Source organism: Agelaius tricolor, unplaced genomic scaffold (assembly GCF_023055355.1).
Source record: "Agelaius tricolor isolate 1412-34295 unplaced genomic scaffold, bAgeTri1.0.p SCAF_10, whole genome shotgun sequence".
In the NCBI taxonomy this organism is placed as follows: Eukaryota; Metazoa; Chordata; class Aves; order Passeriformes; family Icteridae; genus Agelaius; species Agelaius tricolor.
The window spans coordinates 26,465,862-26,483,960 of record NW_027269270.1 but is presented as its reverse complement, the minus strand read 5'-3'; the positions used below and the strand labels follow the sequence as shown (position 1 = coordinate 26,483,960).

At 45.4% G+C, this 18,099-nt stretch overlaps 1 protein-coding gene across 14 annotated transcripts in view; it reads right to left on the bottom strand.

The window, feature by feature from the left end:
* Positions 1 to 18,099, bottom strand: part of KALRN (kalirin RhoGEF kinase) — a 465,290-nt gene that overhangs the window by 14,406 nt on the left and 432,785 nt on the right. For 7 of the 14 annotated variants that reach the window (XM_071435302.1, XM_071435303.1, XM_071435298.1 and 4 more), the window contains 6 exons: positions 17,228 to 17,466; positions 16,127 to 16,374; positions 12,759 to 12,882; positions 11,389 to 11,448; positions 2,550 to 2,577; positions 1,937 to 2,108 (listed from right to left, as the gene is read on the bottom strand). In XM_071435302.1, the coding sequence (XP_071291403.1) occupies positions 1,937 to 2,108; positions 2,550 to 2,577; positions 11,389 to 11,448; positions 12,759 to 12,882; positions 16,127 to 16,374; positions 17,228 to 17,466 (871 nt within the window). Of the gene's footprint in view, positions 1 to 1,936; positions 2,109 to 2,549; positions 2,578 to 11,388; positions 11,449 to 12,758; positions 12,883 to 13,922; positions 13,968 to 16,126; positions 16,650 to 17,227; positions 17,467 to 18,099 lie in introns of those variants that run through there. The other 7 variants (XM_071435301.1, XM_071435308.1, XM_071435305.1 and 4 more) reach the window with 7 other exon arrangements.

Below are 18,099 nucleotides of genomic sequence, written 5' to 3'. Positions count from 1 at the left end.
GGTCTGGCTGTTTTTGAAACCTTTGAGCAAACCTTTGGTCCAAATTGCCTGCCAGGCAAATCCTCATGTCTATTGTGGTCTAGGAAGAGATGTGAAGGATCACTGAAGCAGCAAGCAGTCCAGGAGTTAAACACTGCCTGTCCAGAGCTGGATGCTTAGACTTGGTATATCTGGAAAGATTTACCCATGAAGATCTTTCCTGTCATGGGAGATGGTGAGCTGCTGTGCCTCTGCAGTGAAGTCCAACACACACCAGACACACTGGGATTCCCACAGATGCAGGAAGCAGTGACACAGCACAGGGTGACATTTCCAGGGAGCTTCAGAGCCCTGGAGCATGTGCCATTGATCTGACACTGCTGCCAGGGCCCCAGTTGGAAGACTGAATATCTCATAGCAGCCAGGGATAAAGAGCACAACACTGAGTTCATGAGACACACTCAGTCTTTGGGCCAATCTGAGAAAATAAACAGCTCTGTGAAGTCTTATGAATTTACAGCAGGTCTGTTCACAGTCACTGCTGTTTGCACACTTCAGTCTCCAATATGCAATTTGAGGGAGCTGGCCTGAATTAAAGGATTTTGCTTGTGTAACTGGAGACCCAGCTTAGAGCCAACAATAAGTTCCCTTGATGGCAAAACTAGGCTAGCTCTTGAATGCTTAATCTGTTGGGTACTGCAGAAAGACATGATTGCTGGGATAACTGTCTGGACTCTGCAGCTTCTGCTGGTCTGACAGTGCTGGTTTAAAACAGGACAGAAATATCCCCTCTCCCTGAAACCCACACACTCGTGCCAGCAAGATTTGTAAGAGCCACTGATCCGCTGGGCCTCTGCTTGGCAGGCAGTGTCTTCACTGGGAGGATTATTTGAGTAACAAGACAATGCAAGTGCTGATAGTGCACGGGGAGCCAACAGGAAGAGGACTGTGATGAAAACCAGAACCCTGTATGGAAATATCCCCCCATCCCAAGCCCAGACAGAGGCTGAAGATAAGGCACTAGGAGATCTACTGAGCAATAGCTAAAGACAATTTTGGATGCTCTGGGGCAGCTGCACAAGCCAATGGTCTCTGAAGGAAGCTCTTGATCAGATGTAAGGGGTTCTTTTATTGAACATGTAAAATCCCTTCTCTCTTACTGTTCTTTTTTCACTTTCAGTGACTTTGTACTCCCTGGATTCATTTCAGCCTGTGCCAGAAGTGCTGAAAAGTTGAAATGAAAGATTGCCTCCTGGAGATTTCCACTGCAGTTTGGCCCAAATTTCTTATATAAGCTGCAGATGAGCATCCAGCAGCAGGCTGTTACCTGACCTGAATTCAACTCCAGATCTTTCTGAATCTTCCCATTTGTAAAGATAGTTTTCCTCTCTGCTAGCCAAGCCAGGAACATTATGACAAGCATCTTTCTGTCCAAGCCAGATGCAGCCTTCCCAGAGCACATCTGGGCTTTTTTAGGAACAGCTGAGGAAAGGCTCAGGAAAACTGCAACCCCACCACTGCCAATAAGATGAGAAAATGCCCAGTGACAGGAGTATTGCAAGCTGGTGAGGGCTTGCTCTGCTTGACTCCCACAGGAGATCAAGGCATCAAACTGAAGCAGAGAAGCCCCAGCAGAGGCAATGCCACCCAGACTAATGGCTTGTAAACATTCCAGCTTCTGGCTTGCCACTGGCTCAGGAAGTCAACGGGAGCAAGGCCACATCTGCCAGCAGCACTTTGTGGATATACCCTAGACCAGCTTGGGAAACAAATACAGCCACCCCAGCCCTAAAGCCTGACCCTTTCCAGCCAATGTTTGCCACATTGATGTGCTGACAAGCCATGCCACACTTAATTAACTGCATCCTAATGAGTCTTGTAGGCAGGCTGGTGCCATATTGGAGGGTAACACAACCATCAGCACCAGCTATGTTGGGATCCACAGGCAGGACCTTACCAGGATGACATGGTGTAAGTGGCTGTGCTGTTGTCATTGTCAAGAATGTTTTGGTCTGGTCCCTTCCAGGTTATAGTTGGTTTGGGTCGCCCACAGACCTTGCACTGCAGCATCACTGTGTCCCCAAGCAGGCAGGTGATGTCCACTAATGGCACAAGAAACTCTGGAGCCACTGTAAAAAAAAAACATGGGGACACACAAACACCACTTTTAATCTTCAGGTGAGGCTGTCTAGAGTCATACAAGGCTAGAGAATACATTATAGGATGAACTATGGGATCTGGGTCCCAAACAGCTGGGAGTCCTGGGATTGTGTCCTTGAAATTGCCCTCCAGTAAAAGCCAGCTCTCTACAGCTCAGAGAAGGAGGTAGAGGGGAGCATCCATCCCCAGCCCTGAGCTCTGGCAGGTGGATGAGGTTTGAGAGGGCACGTTTGGGGATGTTACTGTTTGGGGGGTTCAGGCTGGCCTGTGGCCCCAGGCTGGCTGAGCCCAGCTCTGCTTTGCCTGGGGTCTGAGCAGCACACAGCTGCCTTAGCTCAAATGCTGCCAGGTGCAGAGCATGCTGTGGCACCAAGTAAATCACAACTGCCAAACAGCTGTCCTCAACTCACCTTCTTGGATGAAATTGGGGTTGATTATCTGAAAAATACAAAGAGACACAAGCATTTATTTCCTAGACAGTGACAAAGAAGCATCTGTTTTCACAAGGTACCATGGTGACTCTGACCAGAACTGCAGAAGTGCTGCAGTGGTAACAAGTGGCACCTTCTAACAACCAGCAGGTGCAGTGAGTGTAGTGATAACACACATGGGAAAGTAAATGAAAGCTATGGCTTCTTGAACCCTGGAAAAGCATCAAAGGCAACAGGCACAGCACCAAGGCTGAGGAGGATGGACATGCTCTTTGTCTATGTGATAATGATGAAGCCATTAACTTCCCAGAGGTGGTTTGTGCACCCCCTGTGCCTGGCTCCAGACCTGTGTCACACAGCACCTGCAGTCACCACACACCTGGGGCATGTCACCAGCACTCTGCCCACTAACCAGGTGTGAGGAAATGTCTTCTAACTTGTGCTGAGCTTCAGGAGAAAAAAGGTAAAGCACTAGACCATAAATACTTCATTTTGCCCACTGTCAAGAATCAGTCCTGCAACAATTCTTGGTCTATTAACATGAGTGAAAATTTACTATTGGACTGTTGGAAACTTTCCAGCTTGAAACTCGGTTTGGACAGCTAGGAGTTATTTTATCTAACTAGTTAATTGACCAAGTTAGCAAAGACTTGAAAAGCTACTGTTGCTCTGTGGTCTCTATGTGCCAATGTAACTCTGGAAGCAAAGTTGGAAAAAGCAAAGACAATTCCACTGAGTTCTTACAGAATTGATCCTAACTACATTGTAGTATACAATAGTATAGAGGTTTTAGCCTCATTAACTGTTTTAATAATTAACTGTTTTAACTGTCTCATAAGGCCTTTTTATTCAAATTCAATCTAATAATTTCATGTTCAAGCCATTTCATGTTCAACCATAAACACCAATGTGGTTTATCTTGCCTTAAATATTTCTGTTGCTATTTATTTCAGAGCTATTTTGGAAGATGCCAATGAAGCAGTGACCTAATTCATGGCAAGCTGATAGGAGGTTTTTGCAGAGGCTCAGAAACCAGGCCACAAAACAGAAGCAATAACCCTTCAAAACAGAGTAGATACATATTCAAGATTTATATTTACATTTTGGCTTTATACATAGTTTTCCAAGGTCGATGGCTCAGGGTGCCATTCAAGGAGGCATTTGGGTACATTCAGGTTCATTTTGGTTTCTTTGCAGCCTTTCTTTGCAGCTCCAGGCAAAGCTCTGGTACCAGCACTGAGACCTCAGGGTCTGCTTTCCCCTGCCACCACCACAAAGCCCAAATGAACCAGGCATAACAGGGAAAGCACAGAGTCCCTCTGAAGGCTGCAGCTGGGCCCTGCCACAGCACATGGGCCTGCCAGCCCAGGGTGTGGGGAGCAGCTCCAGGACCCACACACAGCCCCTGGACCCTGCAGGCAGGAAGAAACTGTGGCACAGTGGAGTACTGGATGGAAAACATCCTCTGTCCTGTCTGTGCAGGTGAAAAAAAGAGAGATGGATCTTTGTGATTAAGCTGTATCTCTCACACAACACAGCAAAGGAAGAAAAAGCTGTTTTGTGGATAACCATTGCTTGCCACTTTCACTCACAGACACCATCTACTTTTCAGCTGAATAACCCCAGGCATTGGCTCATTTGCACATACATCTTCATTTTTTGTGCTGTTTGGCTTAACTGAAATATCCTTTCTCCAAAGCTCTCCCCTTCCTTCCCTGCAGCATGCACTGAATTCCCTTATTATTCACTGATCTCCATCCCTGCAGGATTAGAGATCAGGAGAAAGAAACACTAGTTAACACTTTATATTAATTTTATTACTCTAAAGGATTCATTAGAAGATGCAACTACAATGATGAATGTAATAGATATCCATATAAAGAAATAATTCTACATTTCTAGTGACTTCCAAGGTACAATAATTTATAATAATTGCCTAACCATTTTTTTTTTCATTGCCTCACCATGGGAATAGCAGAAAGAAAATTATCTCTGCAATGTACTATTGGAAGAGTCTGTGGGTAAAATTTACATTTTCTTTCCCAAAGCTTCATCTGTTAATTAATCAAATGGTACCTAACAACACCCCCACAGCCACAGCACAGCTTTAGCTTGCTGTAAGCTTAGACAAAAATAAAAGTCTGTCTGCATGAAAACATTAAAGTGATTTAATACAGCACCTTATTAGGGAATGGGATTTCTTCTGCTTTGAAGGAGGGTGTCAGATGATGGGGCGAGAAGGGCAGAAATGGGAAAGCAAAGGTTCACAGCCAGATGTGCATCCAGGGGCCGGCTCGGTGGTTCACACATCTGCTCCCAGGCCCTGGGGTTCTGCTGCCTCTCCCTGCAGGCTGGCCAGGGTCCTGGGCTCTGGCTGGATGGCAGGAGGTGGCAGCCTCCACAGGGTCCTTCCAGATAAAGTGCAAGATCTTTGGAGACAATTTCTTCATCTGCCAAATAGGTCTGTAATCCCCAGGGGTGGAGAAGGGGAGCTCCAGAGCGTGTCCTCACTGCCTCAGAGGATGGGAGCTCATGTGCTGCTTCTCCACACAGCCTCCTGCTGCTGCCAGGGCTGGATCTCCTCATGGATACACCTGCCCACCCCTTCTGCAGCAGTTTGAATGAGGATCTCACAGCCCAGCCCTCAGCTGAGCACCTGTGGCCACGGTGGCCATGAGCAGGGGAAGGTGGCCCAGGGTTTTGTGCTGACAAGGGCAACGTGAAGAAATCCCAGCACAAACCTCTGCACCAGTGTGGCTGTGAGAGGACAAACTCATGGGGATGGAAGCACCCAACACAAGAAGCTCTCACTCCATCTTCAGTGTCAGTCCACACCATGCAAATACAAACCCTAAGGGGATCAAACTCAGTTTGCACTGCATGTAGGAAAAACAGATGTGCTCTTTTTCCTTGAAACATTAATTTTAATTGAGATGAGGTAGATTTTTTTTTCCTAATTGAATGAAATACCTGTTGCATGGCCCAGAGCAGGTTAAAATTTCTCCCCACTGTGGCCAGCAGAGTTTGTTTCCCATATGGTGACAGCTGAAAATGGGAATCCTACGCAAGGTAACAAAAGGCAGAACATGAAATGGCCTCTGCTCAACTAATGTGGGGTCTAAAACTGACCAGGCAAAGCCAGGCAGCTGGAGGGGGGGGGGGTTGAGATAAAGGAATGGGAGGACAGGTCAGAGCTATTCAATAAAAAGCCAGAAATAGATCTTGCTTGTCCCTCCTCCAGCCTGCACTGTTTTAGGGCTCAGACCAAGACAGGCACATAAGGCACACACTTGGATGCCTTTGGGGGCCTGCAGGGATCTAAGTGACTTACATCTAGGTCAATTAAGTGTAACTTAATAGTCAAGCTTTAGAAAAGTAGCATGGGGGCCTCTCCAGAATCTCAGTATTTTGCAGTATTTTTCCTGCTCTGTTAAGCTTATAAGGATAGAAAGGCATCTGCATCAGTAGCTGCAAAGCCCATTTGCAAAGTGACTCTGACTGCCCTAATTCTTAGCACAACCTTATCTTTCACTTGTGCACACATGCTTTATCTGGTGGGGAGGGAGAAGCCATCCTGCCACGCCAGTGGCCAGTCCCAAAACGCTCTGCAAACACAGCTCAGCTGCCTGGGAGGGTTCTCACCTTGGCCAGGGTTTGTTTCTCCAGTGCAGGGGGTCCTTGCCATGCCTACCCCACTTCCTTGGAGGGATTACACCCAGCCCAGACACACCAGTGCACAGAAGGGCCCAGCAGATGCCCAGATTTTTCCAGTGCTGTGTTTCAATCCCATTTTAAGGGAACATATCAAAACCAGGAGTGAGAATATTATTTTTTCCCCAAAGCATAAGAATAGTCTGCAAACCAAGCCCTCTGTAACAAGGTCGGTGCTTCACCTAAACAGCAGAGGGCATGTTTACTCCAAGACAAGCAGCTGAGCTTTTTGTAAACCATTTCATAGCACTTCTTGGTCACTGAGTTAGAACACAATACTGACACCTTTGTTCATACTGGTAGCAGAGTCACAGCATGTTCCTCGCTATCTCACTCAGAAAAAAATGAAATTAATTAGAGACAAGCTAGCTGAACTCTAATTTTTAGGAAAATATCTACCACACATGGCTAGGTTAACTTTACTTTGAGACCTTCAGGGTGACAGGCTCACAGTGTCACCAGCCTCCCCTCCACCAAAAATAAACAAATTAAGTAGAGAATTTCTTGATAAAATGAGCAGATTCCACCACAGATGGACAGAGGCTACCAAAGGGAAAATTTAAAATGGCATCTGATGAAGCATCCCATGACATCAGCCTTTTGTCAGGGATAGGGGATGCCCTCTGGCACCAGTGTGGATGGGCTTAGCTGCCTTTGGGACTGATGGGGAAGGCACAAGGGATGCTGTACTGCATCTGTGCAGAGCAGAAGCCCTCTTGCCTCATGTTCTTGCTGCCTGGCCCTAATGGCTGGTGGCTTCCATGGCTGAACCTGTGGGATGTCCCTGGCCCTGTGTTGTAGCACCCTACACCTTCCTGCAGATGAAGGTGTAGGTCACTTCTTGCTTTTCCAAAAGCTAATCCCCCATGTCTGTGCTGCTGGCTCAGGCTATGGCACACCTGATGAGCCACCTTCCTGCTCTGTCTCAGCAAGCCCTGGCCACTCAGGGCAGCAGGACAGTGGTGTTGCCTATGGAGGCTACTCCAGGGAAACCCAGGGAAATTCCCAGGATTGTATTCATTCACACTGTGGCAACAGGCCAGGAAAGGCTTTATTGTAAGAAGATTTTGCCAAGAGAGTGTTAGACCAACTCTGGAGGTGGACAACCTCAAGCAGGGGGTGAAGGCATAAAGCACTTGGGAATTCTTGGCCTGAGCTGAGTGGTGACTTGGAGCCAGTGCTGCATCCACCAAAACATTACTTACTCAACCACGTGGAGTGTGGGGTTGCTAACACAATATTTCTTCCACAGTGCCTGTTTCCTAGTGCTTATCTTTGTCTAGGTGTCTCTGAGTAGTTCTTGACATGCTAAAATGTCACAACTGAAAAAAACCAGATTAAGAAGCCCAACGTACGTACCTTGGCAACAGCTCAGCTCACTAATCTAAGGATGGCACTTGCAGTGACTTGGCCTGGGCTTCATCTCTGCTCTGCAAGCAGAGACACTGGAACAGACACCAGAGCTCAGTGGCAGACGTGTGTCACCAACAGCACTTGTAACTCTGCAGCTGGAGTTGTGCAAAATGTCTGAAGCCATCTCAGAACCCTGCACCTGAGGTCCACCCCAAAGCTGGGAGGAGCTGCTGCTGGATTTAGTGAGGTTTAGCTCAGTCAGATCTTCTGACTGCTGCAAGAGCATTCCCTTAGACAAGAGAGGTATCCTGATGGCATCTGCACAGCTGCCTTGTGACCCCTTCAGCAATACTGCAACCCCATGAGATGTTACAACACAGAATTGTAGGACAATTAGTTGTGTCATTGTCCAGGACCCCAGCCTTGGGTGTGGATACTGATTCACAAGGGCATACACCTTCCCAGAAGTGGAGTTGCCTGTCCCTGTGCAGTTACTACAGACATGTGGAAAGAGTCCCTGATGATCCTTAAGTGCAGGTTACTCCTGTCACTCACGTGGCCCTTAAGTGCCTGCTCCTACACTCACACACTTAATGGGTGAGTTTGTGCCTTCTGCTTTATGAAACTATAGCACAAAGCAGAAAACCAGGGGGGAAAAAAATCAAACTTCATTTCCATCTTTATGCACTTTCATTACATATTAATAAAGAAAGAGGGAAAAAACCAGTCCCCAAGAGATGCTATTTCTAGTCAAAGCTACAATGAATAGGAAATTCTCCAAGGCCTGTGTGAACAAAAACCCACTAGTGGGATTTTAGCTCTTTTAAACAGTCACCCAGAATTTGTTTCCTGCTCTGACAATGTATGTTTTCCACATTTCTTTCTTTGTGTTCCCTTGAAACAAAGGCAAAGTGCTTCCAGAAACCTGGAATCTACTGAATGGACTCCACTGTGATAAGCAGCAAACAAAGCCAGATCTGAAAGTCCCACAGTAGCTGTGGGACTTCACGTGTACTGTGACCAGCTTACTGATCTCTTGTGCAGGAAGTAGGGTGGAGATAAACTGCACCCACATTTCCAGGTAATTAATATGTTAATATGCTGCTTTGCATGCAGAGACTGCTCTCTCTGTCCTAGCACTGGGTGCACGTTCTCACGCACAAGGGGAAGAGGAGGCATGTTGGGGTGACAGTGCCACACGAGAAGCCAGGTCACTGGCCCTGTCATTACCTGCCTGTAGTGATGACTCCACCTTAATGACACAGGAAAGGCACCTCTGGGTGTTGCTGGCCAGGACACAGCTCTGCTGTCACCACTCCCAGCATCTGTGAAACCCCTCACGAGCCTGGCCAGCTGTGAAGACAAGGGGTTCCCTCTTCTTGGGCTGTCACGTTGTCCCCAGCTGCCCTGGGCACTCACCAGTGGACATTCCACACAGAGCAGGGAAAGCAAAACCAGGAGAGATGCAGATGTTCACTGCACACACAGGTTGGGCTGGAGGGGTAGCACAGCTGTCCAAGTTATCTAAGCCCAGCACACAAGGCCTAGAAGGTCAGTGAAGCCCTGAATGAGGCTCTGGTGTTGGAATTAGCTTGTTTTGCCTCTGATTTAGTGAGAAAAGGCTTTGGCCTCCTGGGCTCTAATGCAGCCCATTTATTATAACATGTTTGGAAAGGAGAATCAAAACACTCATAATGAAAGAAAAGGGAGAGCAGTTGTGGTTTCCAGTGGGTGAATACCTCAGACCTTTACAGACCAGGCTTCCCCATGGCCTCTTCTAGGGTTTCACTGGCATTTTATGAGCCTGCCCTTGCTCTGCTCCCTCCAGGTGACTTTATTTAGTTTATACTGGGTTCCAGAGATCCCTTCCCCCAGTATTTCTTAGCCAGACCAACAAGATGACCACACTCAATCCTGGCTGCAGATGTACTAAAACCAGCACAAAGCAAGGGCTGTGCTGTTCCTTGCAGGGCGGTGTGACCTTACTAAGTCACCCCACAATTGTTCTCTTATTTTCTCTTTCTCTGCTGTTTTAAATATTTGCTCAGCCCCAGAGAGTTTTGCCAGAAGCAAACTTGAGCTTTCCAAGCCATGAGGAATACTGTGGCTGCTGGGGACTGCAGTGCAGTGGCACTGTCACCTCCAGTAAGTGACCTGGGAGATGCAGGACGGGGCTTTCTGAGTGTAAAAAGTCACACAGAAGGCACACAGTTACTCCCCCAAGAGCAGACTGATACCATAGCTGAGACTTCACATTGGTGTCTTCTGGTTTAAATAGAAAGGCTTTTTTTTTCTCCTGAACTTCAGAACAGTAAACTATACCATGGTAAAAACCCAAATCAAACCATCAGAAAGACTAGAAATGCTGACAAGGCAAGGATTCAGACACCTCCCACTGGAAATTCTAAACCATCTGGTTTTCCTCCTGTTGAACAAAGTCAAAACACAGAAATCCTCTGCAAAAGAAGTGATTTTCACCCAGCTCTGCACTATCACCCTTGTTTCAGCCACCTGTTGGTCCACAGGACAATTTTCAGTGAATGAAAATTACACAGACTTCTGTGTAATAATGGGCACTGCCTTATAACAAATACACACACTCTTTGAAAATGTAAACACACTCCTGAGAATAATGCACCTTTAGAGGTGAGGACCATTCAGTCTCCAGGATGTCAGCTGGGTCAAAAACTTTCCTTTTGTACACAATTAATCCCAACACAATTAAAATAAAAGCAAGCTTTCTTAAATAAAAGCAGGTTAACTGCCTAGGTGGTGCACCTCAATACACTTCTCTCTCTTATTTTCCCTTCAGGAGGAAGATCAGCTTTCTTTTGCAGGATGTTTATAGTGCAGCCTGGCTGACAGCATCCGGGAGATCTGCTAGGACACAGGTATCTCTGTTCTCCAGGGACCTGTCCTGTCATCACCACAAAATCACCATCTCTCTGCACCATGTCCTTGCCTTTTCAGCAGGAACCTCTTTCAGCCTTGGAAAAATGTATAGAAATGCTTTGTGTGGTCACTATAAACAGGATAAAAAAAACCCCCAAGGATTCTGCTCGATCTTAATTCAGGAGAATCAGACACATAGCTCTTCATGATTTTAGGCTCTCTCAGGCTCTCTCAACAAGGCACTCCACTAGAACTGGTGGTTTCACAATGGAAAAACAGTGGCATAACGTAGCATAATTTGAGCCCACCAATCTGCATCAGCCTTCCCTGAGACACAGGTACATTCACACAACTGGTTTTACCACTCTCCTTCAGTACACCTTGACAGAAATGCAATTCCCACTCTGCTAAGAGAAAAGGGAAATGTTGACTTTTCTGATTTTCTAGACAAAATGCTGGTTGTGGTACATCAACACTTGGCCTGACTGGCAGCTCAAGTGTCTATTGCCAGGGCAAAGGGTGTTTTTAATATAGAAAGATACTACATTTATCAGCAGCTGACACACTTGCAATACTGTTGGAATGAGGTCTCAGGTGGGAAGCAGAGACTGAGGGTGGCTGCACGAGCCTCCAGCTCAGTAGGAGCTTGTTACTGAGCTCCCTCCACTGCTCCCACTACAAAGGAAGGCCAAACTCCAGTTCAAGGCTTGGCAAAACCAGAATTGACACTTTTTGTGACTCACACTAAATTGGCACACATGTCTGCAAGCAATACAGACCCATCAACTCCCCTTGCAGCAAAGGCATTTCAAAACAGACACATGTTTTTGGGAAAAATAATCACAAGGATGATTGTCTCTACCTCCATACTAGTATTGGGGTCAAGGTCATCACACTCTGATTCCTCTGAGCTGTTTGTCTCCTTGTTTGGCAGCATGAAGGGGAAGAAAGAGAACAAGAGATTAGCAAAGAGATTGGTTAGTCAGGGCAGAGCAGCACATTTGTGAGCAGCATGGAAATGGGTAACGGTAGGGAAAATGCTCCTGAAACACAAACGAAAAACAAACTGACAACAAAACAAGGGAAGCAAAGGCAAAGACATGCTTTTGCCAGAGAAGCAGCAGTGATTCTGCAATTCATTCAGGTAGTGAAAACAAGGAGGAAGCAAGAGGAGGAAGAACTGTGCCACCATGCTGGAGCAGCGCTTCCCTTGGACCCAGTGCTTCCTCATCCGGAGGGATGCAGTGCCAGGGCTCCTCCCTTTGCACATGCCAGGGCTATTGCACCAGGCTTGTAAGGCAGAAAGCCTCTGCAAAGGAAAACACTTCATCATGGACTCTCCTGGAAAGGGGTGGATCCAAAGGACATGCTCAAGTGCTTTCCTGCATCAAGGCTGGGCTTTGGTTGTGTCAAAATCACAACAAGTGTTTGCTTGCCTCTGTTGGGAGGGAAAGCCCCAGATTAGTCCTGAGCAGGCCTCATGGTCGGTTTATAGGGGTGGATCCTCTGAGTTGGAGCACAGTAGTCAGGCACCCAGAGCAGAAGATGGAGCTTAACCCCACAGTTCTCAAACTTTTCCATACTGGGAGATCTCAGAGAAAGAGAGAGAGACGCAGACACACAGACACACACAGACGCACACACACACACACGAGACCTTCTCCTGGCAAGACAGAGTCAGCATCTCTGCCCTGTCTGATAACATGGAAAGAAAAAGGTCATTGAGACCATCTCCCTAGACCAGAAACCTTAAGAATCCCCAGGCTGGGAACCCCTTATCTTAACATCTGGTGAAATATTGACCTAAAGAAAACTCATCAGCAAGGCCACTGGTTCACCCAGTGGCTTTCTCACTGCTGCAGCTGCTCTGATGAAGCAGATCAGAGGTCAGTAAATCACTAGTGTCCCAATTTTAAGTTATTTAACTCTGTATATAGTTAGGTTTCTTAATGAGGATTACTTACTTGCATGTGGGATGCCAGGAAAAAGAAAACAAAAAACAAAGACTGCATTTTATCTTGCATGCAAAAATCCTGCTAAAATGGATACTACAAAAAAGGATAAAAAAAAGATAACTCAAGTTGAAAAAAAAAATCAAAACTAAACAACAAAAAAACCAAAACCCAAACTCAAAATTACTGCCCCCTCCCTCTCTCAGGAGAGGATGCTACAGGGGGTGGAAAGGATGGGAAGCAGGAGAGCAGCACAGAGCTTTCAGATGGCCTTACTCACTTTAACAGAGACTTTGTTCCCCAGAATATCCTTGGATTTACGAGGCCCATTGGCTTCATTTTTGCCACTGCTCTCCTTTTCCGCCCGCTTTCTCATGCGCAGGGTATGCCATGAACATGACTTCCTGTTGTACCAAAAAACGCAGCAATCAAACGGCAAATCATAGCAGGAAGAAAGGTTTTGGAAAGGGGAACCAGCATCCACATTTGCAACTACTGCAATTCCCTAGAAGGTGAAAGCCACTGGCAGGCAATATGCCTGTCTCAATCTCAGCAATGAGAGCTGAAGTTAAAAACCAAATCAAAGAGTTCTGCAAAGCAGATGTTGTGCCACACTTGCTGTTTAAATGCATGGAGCAGGAAAAAAATGTCCATGATGGAAGCACAGGCAACTCAAATTTGGTCATCTGGTTTCAGGGACTTTGTCTTGCATTGCCACAAACAGAAATTTATTTTAATTTTGCTACATTTAAAAGACCAACCTAGTCCTTAGTCTTGTTGGTTGAAAGTAGTGTAACAAATATAAATATGTAGGGATGGTTTTAATAGATTAGTCAGTGTAATAAACTTAAAAAAATTAAGAAATCAACTTGTTGCTAACTACATGTTGCTCAGAACACAAACAACTCAATAAATAGGAACTGTGTTATTAATTTTCCAAGAGATAAGTAATTTCCTAGAATGACAAGCTCTGCTGTGTCTCTCAAGACCAAGAATTTCCCATTTGACTTTGCCAATCAAGTTAAAGAGGACATCAGTCAGCCATGGGTTTTGGCTAGCATTACAGCAATTACAGCAGGCACCATTTCCAGTAAATTTTTCACCCTTTATTACTGCTCCTATGACCTTATTCTTGGAAAAAAAATTAAAAAAGAACAATATCAACCATTGTAAGAGCAATGCTGTGTTGACAAGAGAATTGCATATCAAAGCAGACATAAGAAAAAAATCAAACCAGTTCTTGATATGGGTTTCATTTGGTTAAAATAGTGGACAGGTTGGGGGGGGAATTTGGGGAGGGGTATGTTGTCCAAAGCATAAAGCTCCCAAAACAGCAGTGTGATGAGCTGGGATCCAGGTTCAAAGCATCTGCCCACCTTTAAGTCATGCAAATTTGATTTGCATGTTTAAGCCCAATGTTTGGCACATGTCACGTCTACAGTACCTTGACACATTTTACAAAGGAAGTTGTATGAAATCCAGGGATCACCTGTGATGCCAATAAAACGCAGTATGTTAGCAAGGTAGGACCCAAAGGATGCCCCACACAGCCGATGCTCCCCCATGAACACTGCGGCTGCCTCCTACACGCTGCCTGCTCTTCCCTCAGCACCTGATGGGAGCTGTACAATAGCTCAGGTAAAGAACAAGCAAACCCTGCCACAGCCACAAGACTGAACTGGGTCATGACAACTGTTTTTGCAACCAGGATAAGAGTCTGCACTAACTCAGCCTGTGCAGGCAGTCGTGTCTGAGCACAGGGAGCACCAGAGCACCCTGCACGGCTCAGACAGGCACTGAGTGCTGACTGGTGTTTGGGTGTTTCTGGATAAGGTCCAAATGTGAACTGCACAGCAGGGGAAGTTATCCAACACTTCAGGACTGGTATGTTTTCCTTTAGGATATATAAGAAGCAAGAATGCGGCAGATAGGGCTCCCTGATCTATATAATGAATATAGGTGAATAATTCATGGTGCCAACACTGCTGGATCGACCGTATATTTTGTGTACAGTATTTGTCACAGAAGAAACAGCATTACTTAATCAAAGTAGTCACTGTGATCTGGCAGACCAGATAGGGTTGAAGATAGCACAGCTCCAGGTTGTTTTTTACTCATAGGACTCCTATTATTCAAGCATCTTTTTGTTTTCAGGGTTGTTTTAGCTGTTTGATTCTCAAAAACATCATTTAGGACTTTAAATCTCACTGCAGTGAGAAAGAAGTGCAATTCATGTGTCTTTCAATTTTGTTACACCTTCCTGGCCACAATTCATCTGCCCACAGAATTTGATGCGGAATTTTACTGTACAGCTGCCATGAAATCAGTCTTCACCAGGAGTCTGGTACCGTGGATGATTCTAAGGGCACGTGGTTGCAAATTGCGGCTAGAGAGGAACCCGGGAATGGCCGTGGCAGATGTGCAAGAGATGTGCCAAGCAATTCCTTTGGCTTAACATGCAATTCCAGGTAGCATTCATTACTGACTGACAGGTAAAGTCATCATTTCTCTTAACTGAAATGGCAGCAGAGATCAAGTTATTATTTTTAGTGAATCTGTCACAAAATCTTTCCTCGTGTTCAATTCTGCGCCTCGAGATATTTGTGTAAGGTAACACAATTTGTAGCATACATCATGCATTACCATCTAGTCATTTTAGATGTTAAAAGAAATCAACAGGTATTACTGAAAAGAGGGTTGTACCTTCTGTATTTAATACCAAAAAACCACTTCCTTGCATTAGTCATTTCAGACTGACAAATTTCTAAAAATCAGAAAAGAAAAATATATATCCACACATTTGTTAAATAAGCAACAAAATATTATAAACAAAATTAAAATCAAAACAAAACAAAATCAAACAAAAAAAGGGTCAAACTAATTCTTTTACCTCATTAAAACATGCTCATAGTGAAAATTTATTTTACATATTTAAAATAGTACATTTAAAATTAGTTACATTACAGGTACAATGATGAACATTGCGACTATTCATTATATTGCACAACCTGACTTCATCAATGTGAGTTTGTTTCTTTTTTTTTTTTAAATAGTGCAAAATACTTTTTACAGGAATGTACTTGGATGGGGGTCTTGCAAACCAAAAAATATATTACAAAAGTTACTGCAAACAGAAAAAAACCCAAAACAAATGAAAAAAAAAAAAAAAAAAAGAAGATACAAGCTGTACAAGGAAATTGCCATAGACAACAAAATCTCTCCTCCTTGAGAAGCAAACCTCAGTCCAACACAGAGCCTGGATTTTTGTGTTTGTTGTTTTTTTAAATCTAGATGCTGTTATAACCAATATATAGATTAGTAACTTACTACAACATAAATATAAGTCCAGTCCAAGCAGGTCCATGTTGGTGTAAAATGGTGTCACGTAAAGCGTATCTTTAACCGTCTATGGTTTTATTTCTCTCCAAAGTATAAACAAAATCCCACAAAATGAAAATAAGCAAAACCCGAGCTATCCACCATGGCTGCCCGACGCTGCGGATTGACCACTCAGCTTGTTCCAATGGCACTGTAGACAAAAATCAGCAGGATTTCCCTACCATTTGGGTTTGTTTATTTTTATTCATTTATTTTATTTTCCTCAAAAAATCCACATAGTGCTCCCAGTGAAGCCAACAGGGCACTTACTTGATGCTTCCATCGCTATTATCTGTAGTGGATTTAGGGAGGGGAGCCAAGATACTGCCAGGGATCCATCCTTCAGCAGCTGGAGAGTGGTCGTTTGCAGGCTGGTACACCAGGAACATGTTCTGCTGGTTGATAGCAAGGATCTGAACCACCTCTCCTTGATTCACACAGATCTCATCCTCCTTCAGTGCATAGTAATCTTTAATCACCACCATGGAAGAGGTCCCATTGCACCCTCCCAAATCAGTCTGCAAACGGACACAACACAAACCCGTGAGCGGCCGGCGTGGAGGAACCTGCCCTTTCTGGCAGCAGTCCCACTACTTCATGTCCAGCCTAACCAGACCAGGGAAAAGGACACAAAACACTTGGAAGTTCACATTGAAAAAGATTTTAAAGATCTGAAAGGTGGCAGTAACCTAATACAAACCAGTCTCCTATTTCACATCAGACTTCAAAGTTGCTAACGACTGTGTCCCTGGGTGCTCTCATCTGCAGGGTTGTCACAGATGAATGGTCTGTGCTGAGCCAAATGGGGAGAAAGACAAATGAAGTTGAGTGAATACTCACAGTTAAATATAGGTCAGATGGAAAGTGGCTTTGGTCAACCTCAGACAGCAGCAGGGTCCAAACACGGTTGGTGGCCACTGACTCTTTGGTGGTTTGTGTGCAGTGCACAGGTACCCCAATTATACCTTTAGCTGGCACCCTGCGAGCTGTTATGTGGGAAAAGGTTTAAGCTCTTCCCTACCACAGACTTTTTCAGGAATAGGTGGTTAATGGTTATCAGAGAAGCCTGTATATTACTTCTGCCAGTACTGGAAATGGATATCTAGTTCACCAGATCTGCAAGCACAGTGCCCTGAAAAACATCGAGATCAGTGCTTAAGGGTCAGGCTCTGTCTCTGTTTCCCAGATGAAGTGTCATCCATGTGGATGCCAGGGCTTTTGCTGTTTAATCCCAAATCACATGTTACCCCATTGCTTCAGTATGTCGATTCCTGCTGACCTGATTAGCTGCTAATTAAAGATAACATCATGGATCACCTGTGGCACAAGAAATGGGCTGTGAGATCATGTTTTATTAGATGAGCTCAGTACCTTGCTTTGTTCATACTTGTCTCCGGGCTGTGAGTGCTCATACCCTGTGCTGCCATTGGAGGTAGATATCTTCAGGGGTGGGAGAGATGGGTTACGGCTCGTAGCCTTCAAAGGCTTCTCAGACCCTACTGGAATAGAGGAATGGGGCCTGGCGTTGGGCTGGGGGACCCTGCCGGCCTGGGGCCGCAGCACCGCCGAGCTGTTCTCCTTGCGCTGGTACTCGATGGGCGACTGCAGCGCTGCAAGAGAGGACAGGAGTCAGCCACCTGCTCCCAGCAGCACTGCCAGGGGCTGCAGAGGAGCTCCAGCAGCTGGCATGGTTCAAACACAACAGACTCATACGCTGCAAACCAAAGAGGAACAGGAGATGCTGCCCATGGAAGCACATGGCGCGTTCATGGCCAGACAGGACACAAGCACTTCACACTGTGCTGTGCATGGACTGAACACAGCACTCCCTGCTGATGTGAAGAACAGCTTCTCTGACCTACACAGTAAGGAGGCTAAAATGTTTGCCATTTATAGTACACATAATTGCATTCATTTTCTTTGAAATCGCACAAATTCATCACATCCTGTAGTCAAAATAAATGAAAGCCTGACTAAGAGGTGCACAGCACATTTGCAGTGAATTTTGCTAACATCAGAAAACACAGGTCAAGACCTCTAAGTCTCATTTGCATATTGCCAAGAAAGTGTGACTATTAAATACTCTTTGGACGTGATGCACGGCAACTTGGCTCTCAATGTGCTTTCTACATGAACTGCTTTGGTTCAAGGAAACTGCTGCAACTGGCCAGCAAGTCAGGAAGTATAGATGGCACCAAGACATTCATCCCAGCAGTCCAAACCTCTCCAGAAAACACCCAACA